Consider the following 21,323-nt stretch of genomic DNA (forward strand, 5'->3'; position numbering starts at 1 on the left):
TCAGCAAGGTTAATAAGATAATTATTGTGCTGTAGTTTGCCACGAATCAAACATTTACAAAGCTGGTATCTATGTATATCATTAACGCTTAGCAAATTCAGGTTATGGAGCAAGGGTGCAATCGGATGATCGTAGGCAGACCGGGTTATTCTACGGATTGCCTTATTTTGGATCCGGGATAGTTTTAACTTGTTCCTTAGTGTGTTAATACCCCATACAAGACTGCAATAATTTATGTGCGACATGAACAGAGAATTGTATAGGCTTAATGCTATTTTCTGTGGAAGGTAGTCTCTATGGAGATGAAAATACCTACCATGTTTCCTAACTTAGAAGCTATATGGTCCACATGGGCATCCCAAGACAAGGTTTCTGTAAATAATACGCCTAGCATTTTAAAACTAGGTACTATCTCTACTGTGCAGTTATTGATGGTGAGTGGTGTGTTTTGCGGAACAGATCGAGACTTTGCGCGATAAATGATAGCTTTAGTTTTTTTTTCATTAATTACTAGATCATTTGCCCTTGCCCAGTTACTAACTTCATGTACAAGAAGTTCTGTGCACGTGTCTGATGAGAGTAATATGGTGGTGTCGTCTCCATATATTACAAATTCTACTCGTGCATCAATTGCTGGAATGTCATTAAGATATATATTAAATAAAAGTGGACCCAATATACTGCCTTGAGGCACTCCACAGTTAATTGGCAACGGACATGATGGGTGATTGTTTATGCTTACGTACTGGGAACGATTACTCACATGAGACTTCAGTAAGTCTAAAGGTGGGCCGTGTATACCATAATATTGTAACTGGTCACTAAGAAGGTTGCGATTCATGTAGTCAAATGCTTCAGTGAAATCAATGAATATGCTTAGTACAAATTTCTTAGCCTCCAGATTTTTAATTATATATTCTTTCTGGATAAGAAGAGCTAACTGAGTTGATGGGTACTTGCGAAAACCGTACCGCATGTATTCATCAAAACACTTAAATCATACATCAGAATCTGTTGAGCCCATTGCCATACCTCGTACTATAGTCTACTGGAATAATTAAATGAAGGTAACCTTAACAAGTTTTGAGTACCTCCTAACACAAACATCTGTTTATAGCATTACTCATTGCATCTATCTCTTGATTCTTTCAGATCTGTTATTTTGTTTTGTAGCAGCTGTTGCTTTACTTCTCTAATGCACTTTTTGTTTCTTCATTGGATGCAATCACGTTATTTTGTAATTTCTTCGAGTATTTTCTTCGCTTTATTAAGTATTAATGTATTGCCCCTTTTTGCTTACCTAGTGTACCGATGCTCCCGCTTCTGTAATACCCTCGATTGAGGGCCTTTAGGGTTACACTGGATAAATTAATCTTATCTCGCTGCTGCACAGGGAAACCGGTCGAGGTCTTAGTCGTTTGCTGAAACGGAAAGCTTCCCGAATTTTCTTGCTTCTCTGGGTCATGCAACTTGCCAAGTTTTTCGTGTGTTCAAATATAGAGCGCAAGTTCTCTTACACTTGGCTGTGGTTGCCCGGAGCACGTATCTGATCACATTGTTTCGGTGTTTACGAACTCTCATTAAGGCACCGTCTTATTTGACCCACATATGATGTGCCGTATGTCAGCCGGGTAGAACACCCCATTACTCACTCGCACTCTACAGACTTCAACTCACGTCTGACGCCCCATATGTTACCGAAATCGGTTTGATGGTTTGATTTATGGGGTTACACGTCCCAAAGCGGCTCAGGGTACGAGGGACGCCTTAGTTAAGTACTGCGGAAATTTCGCCCACCTGGGGTTCTTTAACGTGCACTGACATCGCACAGTACACGGGCCTCTAATTTCGCCTCCATCGAAATTCAGCCACCGCGGCCGGGATCGAATCCACGTCTTTTGGGTCGAAATCGTCGAGCTTATTCCGGTCTTCACTAACTGGCCCATTTATTTGAAGGTGGGGTGAGTCTCTTTTGTCCAAAATCTTTTTTTAGATATTGCAGTCCTTTGATAGAACATTTATTTAGCTTTCAGAAAATGTGTTACACGTGGGCTCTGGCGACATAAAAACTACTTTTTTTTACTTTTCGTAGTCACGTAGAGCGGAAATCTGGGAGCTTTTAAAGTCTTTTTCTGCATTAACTCTTTGAGGCACAGAAGTTCAGAAAATACATATAAGCAAAACTAAAAACATTCACATATGGCAGCAATGATGATCTGAGGTGGTCACCTGAGGTAACCACCATGCTGGAATGGGGTCTCCGTTCACTTTCTGTGAAATTCGGCAAAACATTGTTTGTCCTCTCTTAGACAGAGGAACATTACACGTTTCGCACATCCATGTCGACCTTGATGGGTTTGCTTTTGTGCTCCATTTTGCACACCGCCTCGGCGCGCACCTCTTGGGTTGGTGCTTTGATTCTGTGGCGCGGACAACTGTAGCTACATATGGCTTCCACCTCTTTATTTCTACTACACGGCTGCTTGATTGTCTTCCTTTTGGGGAACAGACTTGCGCTTCCGCGGTCAATGTACAGATTATATATCTTCTAAAATCTTTCAAGCTCATCTTCTGAACCCCTTTCAGTTCAGTGTATATTAGAAAGGCGTTTACAATGCAGCAGTCAAGGAGATGGGAAAAAATTCGGTGCCACCATTTTTTTTACTTCCGATGAATCTGATATTGGTTCTTTCTTTGGTCGAATTTGTCAACAAAATTCATGTTTTGGTTGTAGTCTTGTAGTGCATCTGGGCAGGCTACTTTTGTGAGTGTTCCATCCTTGTTTTTTCTTTCTACCTGAGATTGAAGTGTAGGGTCGTGGTAGTTCGACAGCAAGTCACGGTTCGCTTGTCCTTCCACTTCAGGCACGCCAAACCGTCATTACTAACAGACCAGTCCGTGTCGCCTCTTTCCATTGTTTTATCCGTCTGCAGCGGTGGTAGGTGTTTTCGGTTGGCATTCACCGTTCCACAGGCATATATGGTGGAATCTCTCAACTCCTTGAGGAGTGGGTAGCTGGTGAAGTAGTTGTCGAAAAACACACGGTGGTGCCTGCCAGCACAATCTTCAATAAGGCTTTTTACAACCCTGGCACACAACTCACGCTGCACACCATTGTCCGACTTTCCAGTGTAAATGTCGAACTTGAGATTGTAGCCATTACTGGCACAGAGCATTCATACCTTGTATCCTCGTTTCACGGACTTTTTCGGCATGTATTGCTTGAGCGAGCTTCTGCCCTTGAATTTTATCATCGACTCGTCAATTACCAAAAATTCAGTTGGCAAATAGCTGGCGGCAAATGTCGCCGACAGTTCATTCACAAGTGGTCTTACTTTATACAGCTTGTCAAAGCGCAGATCTCCCCTGCTCGGTTGCAGATTATTGTCATTGATATGAAGATGGGATAGCAACCATCCAAACCGATTCACTGTCATCAAGTTTGATATGAACGGGTCATGAAGGTCTGGAGCAGTAGACCAGTGGTCTCGATAACTCGGGGTTCTTTTGATGCCCATCAAAAGATTTATTCCTAAAAATGTGCGCAACTCTTTCGCTGTGGTTGGCTTGTACGGCTTGCTTTCTTGCTGAGCATACAAGTTTGTTTGAAATGCTAGCGATTCTGTAAACGAGTCTCTCCACAAAATGCGAAACACCTCGAAGGGAGTGTTCACTTCAAGGTCATGGATGCGTTGAGGAACACCTGTTTGGCACATAAAAGAAAGGGGTGGAGATACCCTGTAGCTCTGACTCCATATAGGGACTGTACCAGGAGTGTGCAACGTGTTTTCTTAACTTTCCTAGTCCGTTGAATCACTCACGGCATGAAAACGGGCTTCCTTTGTGGCACTGGTACGCTTACTTTTAGCAATAGTGCTCGGCTCCCACTCGTCGTCACTGTCACTGGTCATATCACCGCCAGCATAGCTGTCAGGATCCGATGGAATGTCTTCGAACTGGTTTTCTGCAAGGGAATGCAAAATTATGCATACATGACCCTTCAGGCATGGTGGTCACCTCAACTGACCACCATCATAATGCTCATCCACAGCGCAATTAGGCCCTGACGCTCCGTGTCGATTGTACAGCAGCTCTTCTGCACATGCAAGATACAAATTATATAGTTATTAACGCCATAATATGTGTACTCACCTTGAGATTTGTAAAAAAGCTTGGGATCAATCGCGCGTGGCTCCATTTGAATTTCTGGACGTAAACAAACAAAAAGCAGTATAGCCAAGGAGGTGGCTCCACCTGGTATGAACAGCTAGAAACTAGCGAAAGAAACCGGTACTAGTGGTTATGAATTTCACCACTGCGCGGAGCTGAAGAAAAATTTTGAAAAGGTGGTCATCTGAGGTAACCACCGTGCTGGTAACAAACAGCCAGTGTTCATACTTGGCGACCTCCGAACCGAATATTTATTTAGCTTTGAGAAACCATATTACACTTCGGTATTGGCAACTTCAGGGATGCTTTTTTCATTCATTTTTTTTTGGTCACATCAAGCAGGTAGGAGAGTTTTCGGAGGCTTTATCTGCATTTTTCTCAAAACAGCATTTTAGTACAACTATGTATCTTCTCAGGAACAATGTAGCGTAAGAAAATTTTTACAGATCTAAATCATTGCCTTTTACATGACTAGTACTGGATTGGATAGCCTAAGTGCTTTTGCTTTTCTTTTGTGTGTTCAAAAATTGCATTCATGTTCAGGCAATTGTATTGCTCCGAGAAAGATTAAAAAAGCATAAACTTACTTTGTGCTCAAAGCCCGTAATTTTGGTTCTGTTTGTGTAGATTAACTCTTTCTACTCTCATTAGAATTTTAAAAACTGCGTTCAATAAATTCTAAGAAAATGATCCATTAGTAGCAGAAAAATAAAATATACTACACAAGCTATTTATTTGGTTTTGAGCTATATTGCAAGCTGCATCTATAAGAAGACAGCTTTTATTACAACCACTCTACTGCAAACGTTCGAAAGCCTTGCTGAAAAAAACCTCCTGATAATTAATCAGCAACTCCGCGTTGTTTTCTGGGTCTACTATTACTGCTGCGGTTCTAAGGATCTTTCAAAGCAAAATCACCGACGTGCAACCACTTCCTGTGGATACTACCCCCTTCAGATGTTCTTATTCTCCCGCTTTTCAGCTGCTGTGCCTGCTGCTCTCACTGCTCCTGGTGTACGACGTGTTCTTCGTCTTCATCACGCCCATTGTGCGCGCGGTGAGCGAAGCAGTATTTACTTTAGCTTAGCGGTGAAACATTTTCTCTCATTATTTCGTTCGTGGGAACCAAAAAAGACCAGGACACCAAGAAGGTTTAAAACTCGCCAAAAGGAACTCTCTTTGAATTTTTGCAGCTAAGACGCGAATGCTAGAGAGGCCACAGTATATTACAACTTACCAAGTGGCAGCAGTTAAACACTACTGAAATTATTAGTACATCGTTAGTGGAAAAGCTATAGATATATGAAGGAATTGATTGAAACCACTAAGCACAAAATGTTTTTCCTTGGATTCTACCGAGTTCTATGATCGGTATCAAGAGAAATCTCCTGAATGGCGAATACCTGCTTTCTGCTGGAGCAATATTACCCGGAACATTCTTTGCTGGTCAGCACCAAAGTTTTCTGCAATGCGTCCGCAATGAACTTGCGCTAACTTTGAAACGCCATTCTCTGCGTTTCAACTATGGGACACTACTGTAGAACCTCCTTATAACGAAACGGTTTATAACGAGCTAATGAATACAACAAAGGAATGACGATACCCCTTCGAAGCTTGGTTAGCCTGGGCTATAAAAAGTAATCGCCGGGCCCTTTCAACTTCGTTATAATGAAGTTGAAAGGGTCTGGCGATTATTTCGTCATAACGAGGTTCAACTGAATTCCCCGAGACAAAGGATCAATTTTTTTTGCCTTGCCATTATACCTTCCACTGCAGTGAAATCTATGCGGCGTTTGTCTCTGAAGCCTTCCAGAAAGCGGGAGCAGAAAAAAATTTGTCTGACTTATGGCCTCGAGCGGGGTTCAAAATCACCGCAGCGTGACCAGACCAGCTTCGCTCGCCGCTGCTTTAGACCAGTCGGCCATCGCCTCTGCCTTTCTCCTCACGTGTTATCTGTCAGCTTCTCGTGCTGTGCTTTCGATATCCTTGTCTTCATGAGCTTTCATCCTTGCTCAAGACAGCCCGAACGCAAGCGGATGCGGGCGCTTACACGTGAGAGCCCAAGTTCTAACGTATGGCCGGTTTTAAGCGACCGCTTACAAGCGCAAGAGTACGCGTTCACTTCAAAGCGGGAGCCAAAGCTGCAACGCGTGACCGGTTTGAAGCGTTTCCTTGGTGATCGCTAAACTTCTCATTTAAGCGAACTGGGAAATATGCCAAACGAATTCGGCAACTGCAAAACTTCCAAAGAAATGATTTGCCAAATCGAAAATTAAGTTGGCTGCGAATGAATTCAGTTCTTGAACAAAAATCCCTCACGAAATGGCAGCCGTCGTGATTGCGTATTCTCCTCCGCATTGATCGCCGTGAATTATTTCAATTCTGTAACAGCATGACAGAATATTACCTATGCACATATGTTCAATGCTGTCAGTATATACAGTGTTCAATGACTAACATATGCACACTGTAGTGTACGGCTTGCATGCCTACACATTTTCTAAGTATTCAACGCGTCCTGCGTAAGCAAGCCAGCGGGTTAACTATGGTTTGGTTTGGTTTATGGGGTTTAACGTCCCAAAGCGACTAAGGCTATGAGAGACGTCGTAGTGGAGGGCTCCGGAAATTTCGACCACCTGGGGTTCTTTAACGTGCACTGACATCGCACAGTACACGGGCCTCTAGAATTTCTCCTCCAAAGAATTCTAGCCGCCGCGGCTGGGATCGAACCCGCGTCTTTCGAGTCAGCAGCCGAGCACCATAACCACTGAGCACCGCGGCGGCAGCGGGTTAACTAGCGGGTTAACTATGTCATCATGTTTCAGGTTCTATATTGATAGAGTTTTAATGACGGACGCCTAGGAAAAATCAGTGCTTACTTTTACTTCGCACTACGTTGTTATTGTTTTGAAATTTTTTTTCTTTCATATCTAGAGCATCTGGACCTCCACAATATATTTGAAATAAGAATTATGTAATTTCACGCCGAAATCACTATTACAGCACTGGTTTGTGTATTCGTAGTAGTATAACGAAAACTCTTTTCCATTGAAAGCGCAATTTAAATTCAATATTTACCGCGTCAGTTCGGTGTGTTTTGAGATTGTCGCGCCAGGCGGAGCTCCTCTGCAGCCGGTCGACATAATGAGCCGAGATGGCGCAGGCAGAGATGTCAACGCGCGAAACTAACCGAAACCTTGGCTTTGTGGGTTCCGATCGTGCAAGCCATGAACACTCGTAATAAAAATAGCTGCTCAGAAATTGTGTTAACGGTTTTTTATTTGGATACTCCAATTCAGCGTAATCTAAACTTGAACAGTACATCAGTTAAATAATATAAGAATTGCTCTCTACTAACTATGTACAGTATTAAAGCTCAGAACACGCGCCGATTTTTGTACCGTAGAATTCTTTTTTGTCTAAGTTACACGTGTGTTGCTCGAGACAATTTCCAATAGTAAACATTAATCTGAAATGTTTCGCTAAGTTATTTCAGTAATGTTTTTTAGCAAATGTTTTTCAGCCATTGTCACCTCCCCCCCTTTAGAAGTCATCTGCCGGCATAAGCCTCGTCATTCAAATGTATTCGAATAAGGCCGTCGTCAACCAAAACATGTTTTCGAACCACTTCTTCGGTTACTCCTTTCTGCTTGGTCCACTTTAGTTTCATCGCCTTACAGCACCGAATTAATTAGCACTCAGCGCCTGAACGGGGACAAACTCGGCGTTTAAAATTTGGCAGAATACACATTGTTAGAATTTACAGATTATTTCTGAATCCGCGCCTCTGTGAACACATAACCGCTTCTTGCTGTCATACATGATGTCCAGTATTCATGGGTGTGCATTAAGACAGGTGAACGGTTCAGCCTAATAAGAACCAAATCAATCGCCTAATGCATGAATCAGTCACTCGTTCAATCATTCCGCTAATAGATCGATTCTTCCTTCCCTCTCCTGCGCCCGCAGAGCCGCGAGAGTGTGATGGTGGAGGTGGCGAAGGGAGGCAGCCTCCAGGAGGGCCTGCCCATGGTGGTGCGCTTCCCGAGACTCGCCAAGGGCAAATACTACGCGTGCTTCAAGCGCAAGTACTCCATCCTCGGCCTCGGGGACATCTTAGCCCCTGGTGAGAAGCCTTCACGCTGCTTCCCAAACTGCGCTTCGGGAAAGAGAAAAAGTACTTTAGTCACACCTGTATTCAAATCAACATGTGCTCTGCACGCACCATCAGGTTTTTCTGCTAGATAAGTAACGCTAGAAAGCTTGACCACTTAAAGCTTATTTGCTTCTGACCCTATCTCAGCCATGGTAATCAGAAACAATGGTGCGAGCGTCTGAGAGGAGTTATTACACTAGAGGTTTGTGCATGAGACTGCCGGAGCGGTACGGGATACACGTATTACGGTTTCTCGTATTCGCTCAAATAACTGAAGCGAGAGCCATGTCCATGGTACCCGTGCACGGATAGCACACGACCTCGATCCCATGACATCTGACATGGCTATCAGATTTTTCGCCCTTCTAAGGGGTAAGAAGCGCCAGTAGCAGTCGTAGCGGCTCCCCGCTCCAACAGCCCCTCAGCAAAAACTAATACGTTTGGAATATACGGTGGGATATTTAAATTGTATTTTAAACATATTTTGTATTCATGAATGCACTAAAAATATGCAGGAAATACGTTCCTGAAATTTCATGTTTGGTATTCGAAATATATTCTTAAAATATGTCAAAAATACCTCACTTAAAGCATACTTCGAGCACTTTTGAAATACATGACAAAATATGTATGCAGTTTTAGCATCTTATCAGTGTATTAAAAATGTATTTTCGGAAATTTGAAATTAATTCGTCCAAAGTATACTTCAATTATAAAAAACGGGCAGTCCTTGTAAACATATGTATATATCCAGTTTTAGCATCTTGTCAATATATTAAAAGTGTACTTTCTTAAATATGAAATTAATTCATCCGAAGTATACTTCAACTCCAACAAACGGGCAGTCCTTTGAACCGTATTTACAGCACACTTCCAGCTGCCGTTGAACAGTCGAGTGCTTGAAATCGCGTTTCGAGAAATGGCATTTGGGTGTTGTCAGCGTATTTGAAGTGTACTTCCGTAAATGCTCAAGTGATTCGTTCAAAGAATACTTATATTCTAGCAAATTGGCAGTCCACCTTAGCATATTTGCAGCAGACTTCAAACTGCGTTTGAAAAACATAATGCTCGAAATCGAGTTTCGGGAAATCGCATTTTGGTATTGCCAATGTTTTTAAAGTGTACTTCGTAAATAAGCAAGTAATCCATCCAAGTATATCTAAATTCTAACAAATGGGCAGTCCGCGTAATCATATTTGCATTACACTTCAAGCTACCATTCTAGAGCTCGAAATGACGTTTCAGGGAACAGTGAAAACTCTCCCTTTCCTGTCGTCCTTTCGTTGCAACACACTAATCATAGAGCGGGAACAACGCAGGACAAAGACGAGAGTGGACGAGAACGCCTGCGTAGTTCCCGCGCTATGATTACTGTATTGCAATGAATTACCAACCTGTCCAAGCCTTTTCTGTTCTGAAGTCCTTTCGTTTACGGTAACTTCTAGCAGGAAAGTAACCACCACTTATTTACACTACGTGCGGAGAAAGTGATAGCATGATAGCGGCAAAGGCGCCTCGGGTATTTCCGGGCCCGAATATGACAGCGAAAAGGACCACGACCGGCAAGGCCGACCGGCTCCCTTAGACGCCCATGAATCTGACAGTTCAACTCCTGACCTATTTCTGACACAAGTTTCGACTAGCACTTCTCTTCTAGATAGCCTCGCAATTTGGACGCGACCAGTATGGCACTTGAGGGATAAGTTTTGGGCCCACACTATTTGCGCAAAAAACACCTCACCGGGCAAGATAGTGCGTAGCTCTTGGTGGGTATATATAAAGCAAGCCAAGTATGGCGCTTGTCGGAGCATTTGTTGCTTGCTACGGCACTTCCGTCGTGATTTGCTGTGCAGGTATCTTAGCCGTCGCGTGACCTTATAATCTCATGTACGTCGTGATTGACGATAACTGCGCTTGTACAATTTGTTCTGCAATTGAAGCATTAACCCGTCTCATTCTGGAAGTCCACCAGTGGACCTTTTTATTAAGCCGAAGTGAATATATTTTTAATGTCCAAAATGTATACTCTAAGTGTATTTCTAATGTAATCTAATGTATTATAAATATGCTAAGCGGGCAAATATGTACTTTTCACGTATTTTAAAGAACGTTCAAAATATTATTCGTAGTATACTTAGAAAGCATTCGTATTGCAGTTTAAGCATAGGGACAAAAAATGCAAAATAAATATGAAATTAATAAAATGTGTTTGATATGCATTTTAAGCGCATCCTCTTTTTCGCTAAGGGGCGCCTTTGAGCACGTACAGATAAAAGGGCACTAAAATGGAGTACAAACTATAGCTGCGTATATTAAAAGGTTTCCGTCCCAGGATTCCAAATCTGCCATGTTTTCTTAGAACAGAGCTTGCATAAACCCCAAAATTGCAAAAAAAAAAAGGCGGTAGCGAAGCCGTGCTACTATTCCTGCAAATTTTTTGAAAATGCCCCTGGTCACGTGTTTTTTTCTGCGGCAAAAACTGGCTCATCGCTTCCTTAAACAACACTACCTTGGCGGAGCCGGGGAGCACTGTGCAATTTGAAAGGCAGCGCGGCAAGGTTGGCATGCGCGAATGTGAAGTGTCTGTCCTTTCGTATGCGCCATAGTCAGCATCCGTGAAGCAGTGGGATGCGCTTGGGGTCAGGGGCCACGCACCTCAACGACTGGGTACTCTCTCTCTTCTCGCCGGCCTGTAAAGGAACCGAAGTATATTCGAATCATTGGGACAAAAATCTACCTCTTCCATTCCAGTTAAAAGGTCGGAATGGCCGGTTGGTCTGATCGTATGCTCGGCACTTCCACTCGTCCACTCGTCCGGCGACACGTTGCCGGTTGGGGCAGCCACTCCAAACTTCTTGAGAAGCAAAAAACTAATTTATTGAAGACTGGATCAAAATACAAACACTTAGAGAAAAGGCGGTTTAAAAGAAGGGCTGTAGAAAAGCGGCCGAGACGGGGACTCGGCGCGTTCCTCTGCTCTTTGTTTGCAGCGGGTTTTAATACCTTCGATAATTGGGCGGAGCTTTATCAAACCTGCTCTCGCCCAATTTCAACCAATACTGCTGCGATGGCACTGTACATGCAAGTGGGCGGAGCCCAGTGCTCGCCAGAGCCCGACTCTAGAGGCGCCAGTAAGTCCACTGCTTAGCTATTTCAGAAGTCGCCGACCTTACTGAGCCCCCACCCACTTGAGAGCTAATCTCTTTTCAACGGGAAACGGTCGTCGGCCCCTTGCGGCCCCGACAACGCTGTTCGCGGTCTTTCTCCCCAATCGCCGCGGGCTTGGACAGCGTCCGAAGCGCGCGACGCGCTGCCATCATTGTCAACCCCTCCCGACTTCAGACGACACGGTAGGGGGGGGGGGGGGGGGGGGGAATTACCTACTGGCGCCGTAGGCTTCTACCTTAACAATTCCCCTTCCCAATTTCCATATGCACCCATTTCATTTACACTAGATACTATGCCATGTTATTTTAGAGGACGTGAAGGGAGTCCTCTCGGTTTCTTTTTCATTCTGAAAAAATTGCGCAGAAACACGAGGGCTAAGCAGAGACAAACACAAGGACGAGCGCTTCTCACAACTTTTTCATTCACTTCCTCCTTCGAGTCTCCCAAATTGCCATTTGCCCTGGACTGGGTGCCTCTGTTTTCTTCACTTTTCTTTCAAACCCGCAATATCTAGTGGCGCAGCCAGAGACGTGTTTGTTTTTACTAACATGTCGAACATACTTGGACAAAAATTTTCGCTATTGCAATATTGTAATGCACCGTTATGTAAATTTTGAAGGTAATGGTCCATTCTTCTAATGCGTAGCAAAATCTTTATTTTAAAGTTTTTCTCTCACTCGAATCGAGCAGTTAAGACTCCCACACAAAACCAACGATGATAGAAAAAACGTAGTAGCGTAGAAAAGCGTAAAAAAAACTTTAGTAGCTAGAAAATTCGAGCCTGTCGAGGGCAGATCTGCGGATATATTAATTTTTATAGCGATATCTTGCAATTTGTGAAAAATTGCGTTCACAAACTTTTTCCTGATGAAAAATTATTTTCTCCTGATTTGTTGGGTACATATATCGATTTATTTTCAGTGCCTCAAACGGCCCTGTGTAGGGGTCTTACACGAGGGGTCTCTCTTCAACGGCCGCGCCATACCATATCTTTGCAGGGCTTCTGCTGTCCTACTGTCACGCCTTCGACCTGCTCTCCCTCGGAAGGCGGTTTTACTTCTACATTTCCTGCACTTGTGAGTGAAAGCTGCAGCTTTGTCTACTTTTGTTTGGTTGTTTTTTTCAAGAAATTGGCACCAAAATGGACGGGATTTGGGTCCAAAAACTTGCGTCACTCGACCTTGTGGCCGCGTAAAGTAACGTAACGTCAATTTTTCCAACCTTTCGGCCGAGTTCATTCGCTGCCTTTAAGTTAGCTGTTTTTCCTCCAAACTATAAACTTGAAGCATGAGAACATGAAGAGGTACAGAAGAACTCGAGAATTTTTGGCATGCAGCCTGGCGATTACTCTGCTAACGTAACAGGAGTTGAGCTTTTTAGTTCACTACAGCACAGCAGCCAGCGGAGTGTTCGCGTCCGTCGATTAGCAAGGAAAAACTGCTTGTCTAATGGCAGAGAGCATACGGTTAGATTTTGCTAACTATACTAAAACATGCAAACTAATGTATTTCATCCCAACTCAATGCTGTTTTCGGCTTTATTCTGGTAATATTATACTTTTCATATCCCACAAGTGCTGTGCCTTTGCCTGAATGCATTTTTGTTTTCGAACTCCACACTAACCTCTGGCTGTATGTTCAAACAGTGTTTAGTAATTTGTATGACAAAAGCAGAAATATAAATAAAATGAAAGGCCTCCAACTATTCCTAAACACACTCGTCATCTTTCTACTGCCTTAGCGCCCTCCTGGCAACTCTACAGCATCTCTACCTTTATTACTTTGCACAATAAAATTTATGATGTATACACAGGAATGTCGTTAATGTTACCCCGCTTCATTCGACCTCCTAGTTAATTCTGACTTATCCCCCATACCACCTGAATAATATACATTTCAATGACAAAAAAAAAAGCTTCTGGTACTTCCCAGAGATAAGCGTTTGCAGCAGTAATCAATATGAAGGTGGCCTCTGGAAGCAAGCTCCGACGATCTAGAGCTCCGGATTGCTGCATTCGGTAGTAAATGCACACCGCACGTAAACGCTGTGTAGCTCTCATCTTTCTGCTGCTCGATATCAACCCTGGTGGCGGCAGCAATTGAGCCGCGACTTCATGCGCGCATCCTTACTGCTGCGCCGCGATCGCAGCGTACGGCGTGGGCATGGTGCTGACGTTCATGGCGCTGCAGCTGATGCGCATTGCTCAACCGGCTCTGCTCTACCTGGTGCCGTGCACCATTCTACCGACCGTGCTCACCGCCTGGTACAAGGGCCACCTGTTCGCCATCTGGAACGGCCTGCGGGTGAGGATGATGCCATCGATGGCGCGCGTGGCATGCACCGCCCTGGAATCACGTAGGGAGTTTTAACGTGAGGCCTCCCCTAGATGGTCGTGAGCAGCATGCATTATTGTATAAGAATGAAATGCGATCCGACGAGTTCATATGCGAGCCGTGGAAAGAGGAACTTTAGTTCGGGAGAAAATCACCTTCAACTGCTAGTGGTCGCTTCGGTGGCTAAGCGATATTCCATGCCATATTACAAAGAATGAATGACAATGAACCCAGCGGCGGAGAGCTCTTACTCAATGTCAACAACCTAGACCTCTTTGAAAACAGTACATTTTGCACCTATATACTGAAGGAAAAAAAAATTGAGGGATACTTAAGCTCCACCCTAAGAGTATGACGCGACAGCTTGTGCTCATTCTCTACGTAATATTCACAGATTGCTGAGACCTCATAAAACTTCTGGCGCAGTCGTACACCGGTTAAGCGATGCATCACTGCCCTGCATATGAGCAGGTGCTGCCACCGGTAGGGCTTTTGCAACCCAGGTTGCTCTTTCCGCGCCGCCTCTTGCGACCAATAATAAATTCAACTTCCGCCATGCACGGTGCGCACTTTGCTCATAATGCAGGCAGGTTGTGATGACGTCACAAGGTTACGTGACCTGTGTGGCCCAACTGCCTGTTGTCTCCTATAGGTCGCTTACGCCGACGCCGACAACGCCGACGGCAGCGCCGGATTTTCTGCGACACGAGCTCCTTGTCTAACAAAAGGCAGAAACAGCGCGAAATTTAGCACTAACCACGCAGAAAGACGGTAAGGACGGGCGCTGACTCCGACTGTGTTTATTGAAGGACAGGTTTCATATATATATATATATATATATACATATATATATATATATATATATATATATATATATATATATATATATATATATATATATATATATATATATATATATAGGTACAGTCGCGAGCAAAAAATATTAGCACAGATCACTGGCAATTAGAATTCGTATATCTCACCACGCGGCGCTGCGGTACGCAGACCTGCTTATCGGGCCGTTTCCATGTTTTCAAGCCTAGGGGGGGGGGGGGGGGACGGCAGGAAGTAAGCTTTATCAAGCGTGCACCCCCGGTCGTTGAAGTGCCAACCCTACGTGACTGCGCATGCGGCATTTATTTTGGCTCGGTTATCAAGCAAAGATGGCTTCTTTTTATTACTGTTTTTTTATATCAGCGATGGTTTGTCAAAAGGAACTCGCGGGAACAATAGCTGATAGCGCTGCTTTTAGCCAGTAATTTTGCTGATCCGTGGCAGTCCACTGAACCCCCCTAATACTGTAGAATGGGAACGGCCCGGCACTCTCGTTATCAGCCTCTTCGCCACCCGCAGCGCCACGCGTTGTCATTCCGGCGCTCTGGTGTTCCGTCTCGTGTGCTAATCTTTTTTACCCGCGACTGTACAGTATTACGAGAAATCCGACTGTTCTTTTAACGTTTATTTTGCCAACAGTTTCGGTATACGAAGGGAATATCATTCCCGAAACTATTGGCAAAATAAACGTCAAAAAAACAGTCGCGTTTGTCGTAATACTGTACCTAAACTAGTAAACTAGGCCATTGGAACCCCTACTGAATATATATATATATATATATATATATTGTAGTAAATTACAATGAACGCGCCTGAACTATTATGAATGCGCCTCAGGTTGCCGCGATGGCAGACCAACCCTGCTATCCCCCCTCACCCCAACCCAACCCGGGAGGACTGGGAGGCGACCCTGCTCGGCTGCTCTGACCTGCAGGCCCAACGGGCCCTGGTCGCGCGAGCCCGGGCAGCGGCCGACGCCACTGGGGTCCCGAACTAGGGACCTCCACCTAGTACTTGTGAGGGCTGGCCCCCTTTGGGTCAGCTCATACCTCACCTCCCGAAGTTTATCTGTAAATAAATGTTTTCCACCACCACCACCGGCTCCAGCTCTCTGGCTGTGTAGACTGACTGTGATTTTGCTGCTGCAGCGCTCCAGCGCACAGAACGGTCGGGGTGGGTGGGGCAGGACTGGGCACGGAGTCCTTAGGCATTGCGAGCGGCGGGAGAAGACGGCTGCGAGAGGTACGGGGATCGACACCCCGCACCTCCACCAAATGAAAGGGGGTTCACGTACTAGTGAACTCAGCAATACAGTTCACCAAACAGCTGAGCGGACGGCAGCAAAATCACAGTCAGTCTACACAGCCAGAGAGCTGGAGCTGCGCGCCGGCACACTTCGTCGTCAACTTCTTCGTCTGCCATCGAGGCAACCTGAGGCGCATTCATAATAGTTCAGGCGCGTTCATTGTAATTCACTACAATATATATATACATATATACACATATATATATATATATATATATATATATATATATATATATATACACACATATATATATAGTTTTCCTTATATATAGTTATATATAAGGAAAGAGTTGAAGTACACTTCTTAGAGAAACATTTATTTACCGACGGTTTCGGACGGTGGACCGTCCTTCATCAGGGTAAGGTCCTTACCCTGATGAAGGACGGTCCACCGTCCGAAACCGTCGGTAAATAAATGTTTCTCTAAGAAGTGTACTTAAACTCTTTCCTTATGTTATCAGCAGTCGAGCAAGTTTTTTCATCGTAATATATATATATATATATATATATATATATATATATATATATATATATATATATATATATATATATATATATGTATATATATATATATATATATATATATATATATATATATATATATATATATATGGTCAGCGTACTTGGTTGCTAGTTTAAAATAAGATGCGAAATTGAGAAACGCTTCGTTTATTGGGAGTCGACGTTTCGGACAGAGCCTGTCCTTTTTCAAGACTGAAGTTACATGGTTCTTGCTTCTCTTCTTAAAGGGTCTTCATCTGTACAGGTGTTCGACACCTGAGTCAAAACAAGCCGACGCTGCAGAAGGAAGAACGGCTCAGGGAACGGCTCTCTTCCCTGAGCCGTTCTTCCTTCTGCAGCGTCGGCTTGTTTTGGCTCAGGTGTCGAACACCTGTACAGATGAAGACCCTTTAAGAAGAGAAGCAAGAACCATGTAACTGCAGTCTTGAAAAAGGACAGGCTCTGTCCGAAACGTCGACTCCCAATAAACGAAGCGTTTCTCAATTTCGCATCTTATATATATATATATATATATATATATATATATATATATATATATATATATATATATATATATATATATATATAGCCCCAAGAAGGTGAACGCATCCGCATTTCGATATGGCAAAAAAACAGTTAAAAAACGCCCCGCAGAAGAAAACTACTCTTTATCGCGCATTTTTACTAATCTTTATTCACTTGCTAGCAGGGAGTTAAAAGTTGTGCTGACGCACGTGTCGTCTCTCTCTCTCTCTGATACAAAAGGCTTCTGCCAGTTCGCGAGCTAATCTATCTCTATTTCTAGCTAAAATTTTGATCTCCCCAAGTCGTGGTTCAGTTTTTTTTTATCGATCCAAGAGCGGCAATGGGTGGGTATGTTTTTGAAACGAATCTGATGCGTTTCCTAACGATCTTTTATGTTCGTTGACGCAGCGTTCAGTTTGACAACCTTGCCACATGTAAGGGGGATCGCGTACATTGCCGCTCTTGCGTCGATAACAAGGAAAAAAGAAACTGTGGACCACTACTTCGGGAGATCAAAATTTTAACTAGAAGTGAAGATGGGCTCGCGAACTGGCAGAAGCATTTTAATCACAGAGAGAAGCGACACGTGCGTCAGCACCACTTCTATCACCCTACAAGCACGCGAACATAGATTGCGAAAAAATACTCGATAGTGAGCAGTTTTCGTCCGTGAGGGGTTTTCTGGTTTTTGGTCACATCGGAAACGTGCATGCGTTCACCTTCTTTGCCCTATATATACGCAACATGTGGCCTTCAATAAACGCAGTTGCAGTCAGCGCCTCTCCTGTCCGTCTATCTGTGTAGTTTGTGTTAAATTTAGCACTGTTTTTAACTTTTGTTAGACAATACTCCACCAACTAGCCCCAGTAAGGCGTACTATTAAACAAGCTCTTTAATGCTGTCGCGTCAAACACTGACGAGCGATCAATCGGATTTATGCGGAGGAAATGCGAAGGCATTGTTCTTTCTCTAGCCAGCCAATTCCGATTCTCTTTCAGTGCCAAATGTGGCACCTCGTTATCTCTGGCAGCTGCGGTTTTTTGTTATCTTCGGCTGTGGTAATTATGTAAAAGCTGCCGCATTTATAGATCGCGGCGAGTCCTCATACCACTACCGACGCAGTGGTACAGCGGTTAAGCTATTCGCCACTGCACCGGCCGATGACTGTTAGTAATGCAGCCACCGCTGGGGCTTGTGACACCTACGTTGTTCTTCGCTAGCAGTGCAGAGAAGGAATGGACCAGTAAGACTCATTTTGTTGCGAAAGCAACACTACGAGAGTCACCGAGCCATTTCGCGGACCTGAGGCAAGGCCATACTGCGCATGCGAGAGGAGCAGTGACGTCACACGGCGCACAACTGGCGCGCCACCACCGTCGCTGCGCGGGTGACCCAGAGGTGCCGCCGCCGCGCTCGCCAGTTGCGCATTCGCAGTAGCGGCGCACAGCTAGTGTGCCGGGGCCGCCACCGCTTCCGCGCGCTCTCCACCGCCTCTCTCTCTCTCCGTGTTGCTTTCGCAGTCCTCCAGATTTAACCAGAGCTAAACCAATGCCAATTTTTGCACAGGCGTTCTTCGGGTGCTGTATACTCTGCACGTAGGCATTCTGTTGCCCGAGTCATTCTCTTCTTTGTAATTTTAATTTTTGTTGAGTCATACTTCCTCCGTCGTCTGCCCCCTCCCCCCCCCCCCCCCCCCCCCCCCCCCCAAGTGACGACGAGGACGGTTCGCAGGTTGCAGGTGTAGAGACGGAAATATCCGTTACCAATTGCCACGGTTCGCATGTGGATGCTTCATGCCGAGGCTGGACAGTTTTCACCACCATGGGCCTACTAATGCTCCCGCATTGAAAAGCGTAGCATGTAACTATAACCCTTAATATAGCCTTCACAGATTAGGAGAAAGCATTTGGCTCAGTCGCAACCTCAGCAGCCATTAGGCTTTATGGAACAGGCATGTGTAAAGGTGTCGGTAAATATATCAGCAGTTGGTAGCGGCTGCACAGCGGCCAATGCCTTCCTTACCGAAAGTCGTAATATCCCAATAATGGACGGTATCAGGCATGGAGACACGGTCTCATCAGTAGAGTTCACCCCATGTTCACCCCGTGGTATTCAGGGAAACTAAATTGGGGAGAGGTGTTTTCGGGTAAGTTAATGGAGAATACCTATGTAACTTCGATTAGCTCATCACAAACTCAGGTGATTAGCTCCAACGGATCATCGTGGACCTAAACAGGTATAATAGAAAGGTGGGCCTAAATCGAAAGTAATGTTTAGTAGTCCCGGAAGAGCACGAAGTCCACGATAACCATCAAAGCATTGCAAGTCGTCAGTGAATACATTCATTTAAAGCGGTTAGTGAGCGTTTATCCGAGGGACGAGAGTTTAATAACCAGCAGAATATAATTGCGGTGCAGTACATTTGGCAGGTACTTTTTGGTCATGAAAAACAGCTTATCGCTATCCATCCCTCAAAGAGAAAGTAAGCAAGAGTTGAATCACGCCAGTATTCGCCTTTAGGGCAGAAACAGAATGGCTTACGAAAAGGGTTGAAATTAATTTGCAGACAGTGCAACGAGTTACAAAAAATAAAATAGTAGGTGCCACATTAACAGAGAGGAAGAGAGAAGGATGAATCAGGGAGGAGACTTGAGTTACTGATGTCTCACTTCGAATCAAGAAGGAAGGGATATAGCCAGGACATGTAATGCGAAGACAAGATAGCCAATGGTCCCTCAGTTTAACGGAGTGGATTCGTAAAGATGACGAGCCTGGGCGGACGGATGTGGTTAAGAAGTTTGCATGGATAAGGCAGACGCAGCTGGCGCAGGAAAAGATTCATTGCAGAGATACGGCAGAGGCTTGTCCTGCACTGGGCATAGTTACAGATTGGTGATGATGATAATCCCGATCACTGAAAAAAAAAAAGGTTAAAGTTCGATAAAGTTTTGTTTCGTTCAGCAAGTCACAATAGTGAACTTCGCCACCTCTGACGACATGCGACCTTTTGCCCATATAACTACAGATCATTTTGTTAGACTAACGCTTATTCCTCTGTGGCGTCACATTTAACAACCTGTTAAAATTTCACTGAAAAGAAAAAAAATTGTCATGGTATCTGAGTTATCCTTGATCCGAAAACGTTTTCAACACCACTGAGTTACAGTATGCAGTTCAGGAGGGCATGCTGCCTGGTTACTTCATGTTGCATCTTGGGAAGAAGAAGCGCGAATGCTAGATGAGGGAAAGGAGAAAGGAGAGGAATAGGCGACTCTAACCTTATTTTGTTTGGTTTAGGTTTGGTTCATGGGGTTTAACGTCCCAAAGCGACTAAGGCTATGAGAGACGCCGTAGTGGAGGGCTCCGGAAATTTCGACCACCTGGGGTTCTTTAACGTGCACTGACATCGCACAGTACACGGGCCTCTATAATTCCTCCTCCAAAGAAATTCAACCGCCGCGGCCGGGATCGAACCTGCGTCTTAGGGTTAGCAGCCGAGCACCATAACCACTGAGCCACCACGGTCTCTACGTCTTCTTCTATGTGTCTCTTCTCTACTGTAATTCGCTTAATACTCGCTTTAACATCACGACACGTTCAGAAGTTTTATTATGTGATCGCTGCATTTTACAACCGCTAAAATAAGAGAATCATATTGCAAACGACATTAAAAGAACACACTAGCACTGAACTTACACAATGCTCTAACGAAGAATGATTGTCGGCACCATCTACCGGCGAATGGCGTCACAGTTTGGCTAGTGGTACGTTGCGCACTCTACAGATGGCAGCAGCCCTACGTGGGAGGTTCTTTTCTTTCAAAAATGGCAACTGCTTCGACGGTTTTTTACAGCTTTGATGGGCAGGTTACGAACTCACGAGCTGCGTGCCGGTCTCTGACTCGACTTTCGTAACAGGAGATCGGCGGAGAGTATGAATGCCAGTACCGTCCTTGATAAGGCCGTTTCCTGCAGAGTAGTTCGCCGCTACTTTTGTTGCCAAAGCATGAAGGTGGAAGCGGGTGGGGCTGATTAAATTTCAATTTCCAGTTTGCATTTCCCCTAGAATGAACTGCTTCGCGGTTATTCGTCGCAGCATGACGCGTGCGATATTTTTCTTACGTGGAACTTCGCGTGGCAGCTTATTCAGTGGAGGCGCGACCAATGACATGGCCAAATTGGACAGATTTCTATATCCCAATTTTTTCTTTTTTTTTTGGTAACCCTCGGGTCTTCGTCTGTATTGTGTGAATGCTGTATAGGCTTGTAGCGAAATATTTCGCGAAAATTTAGAAAAGTACGCTTTCTACATGTTGTCGTGAAAACTTGTG

At 44.4% G+C, this 21,323-nt stretch overlaps 1 protein-coding gene across 1 annotated transcript in view; it reads left to right on the top strand.

The window, feature by feature from the left end:
- LOC149362307 (signal peptide peptidase-like 2B) overlaps positions 1 to 21,323 on the top strand; it is a 48,308-nt gene that overhangs the window by 23,128 nt on the left and 3,857 nt on the right. Inside the window, exons 10-13 of the mRNA XM_089569692.1 lie at positions 5,153 to 5,227; positions 8,140 to 8,296; positions 12,493 to 12,570; positions 13,643 to 13,797. Coding sequence (XP_089425818.1) covers positions 5,153 to 5,227; positions 8,140 to 8,296; positions 12,493 to 12,570; positions 13,643 to 13,797 — 465 coding nt within the window. The remainder of the gene's footprint in view (positions 1 to 5,152; positions 5,228 to 8,139; positions 8,297 to 12,492; positions 12,571 to 13,642; positions 13,798 to 21,323) is intronic.

This window comes from Amblyomma mixtum, chromosome 2, assembly GCF_055824585.1.
Source record: "Amblyomma mixtum isolate Tamu chromosome 2, ASM5582458v1, whole genome shotgun sequence".
Lineage (NCBI taxonomy): Eukaryota > Metazoa > Arthropoda > Arachnida > Ixodida > Ixodidae > Amblyomma > Amblyomma mixtum.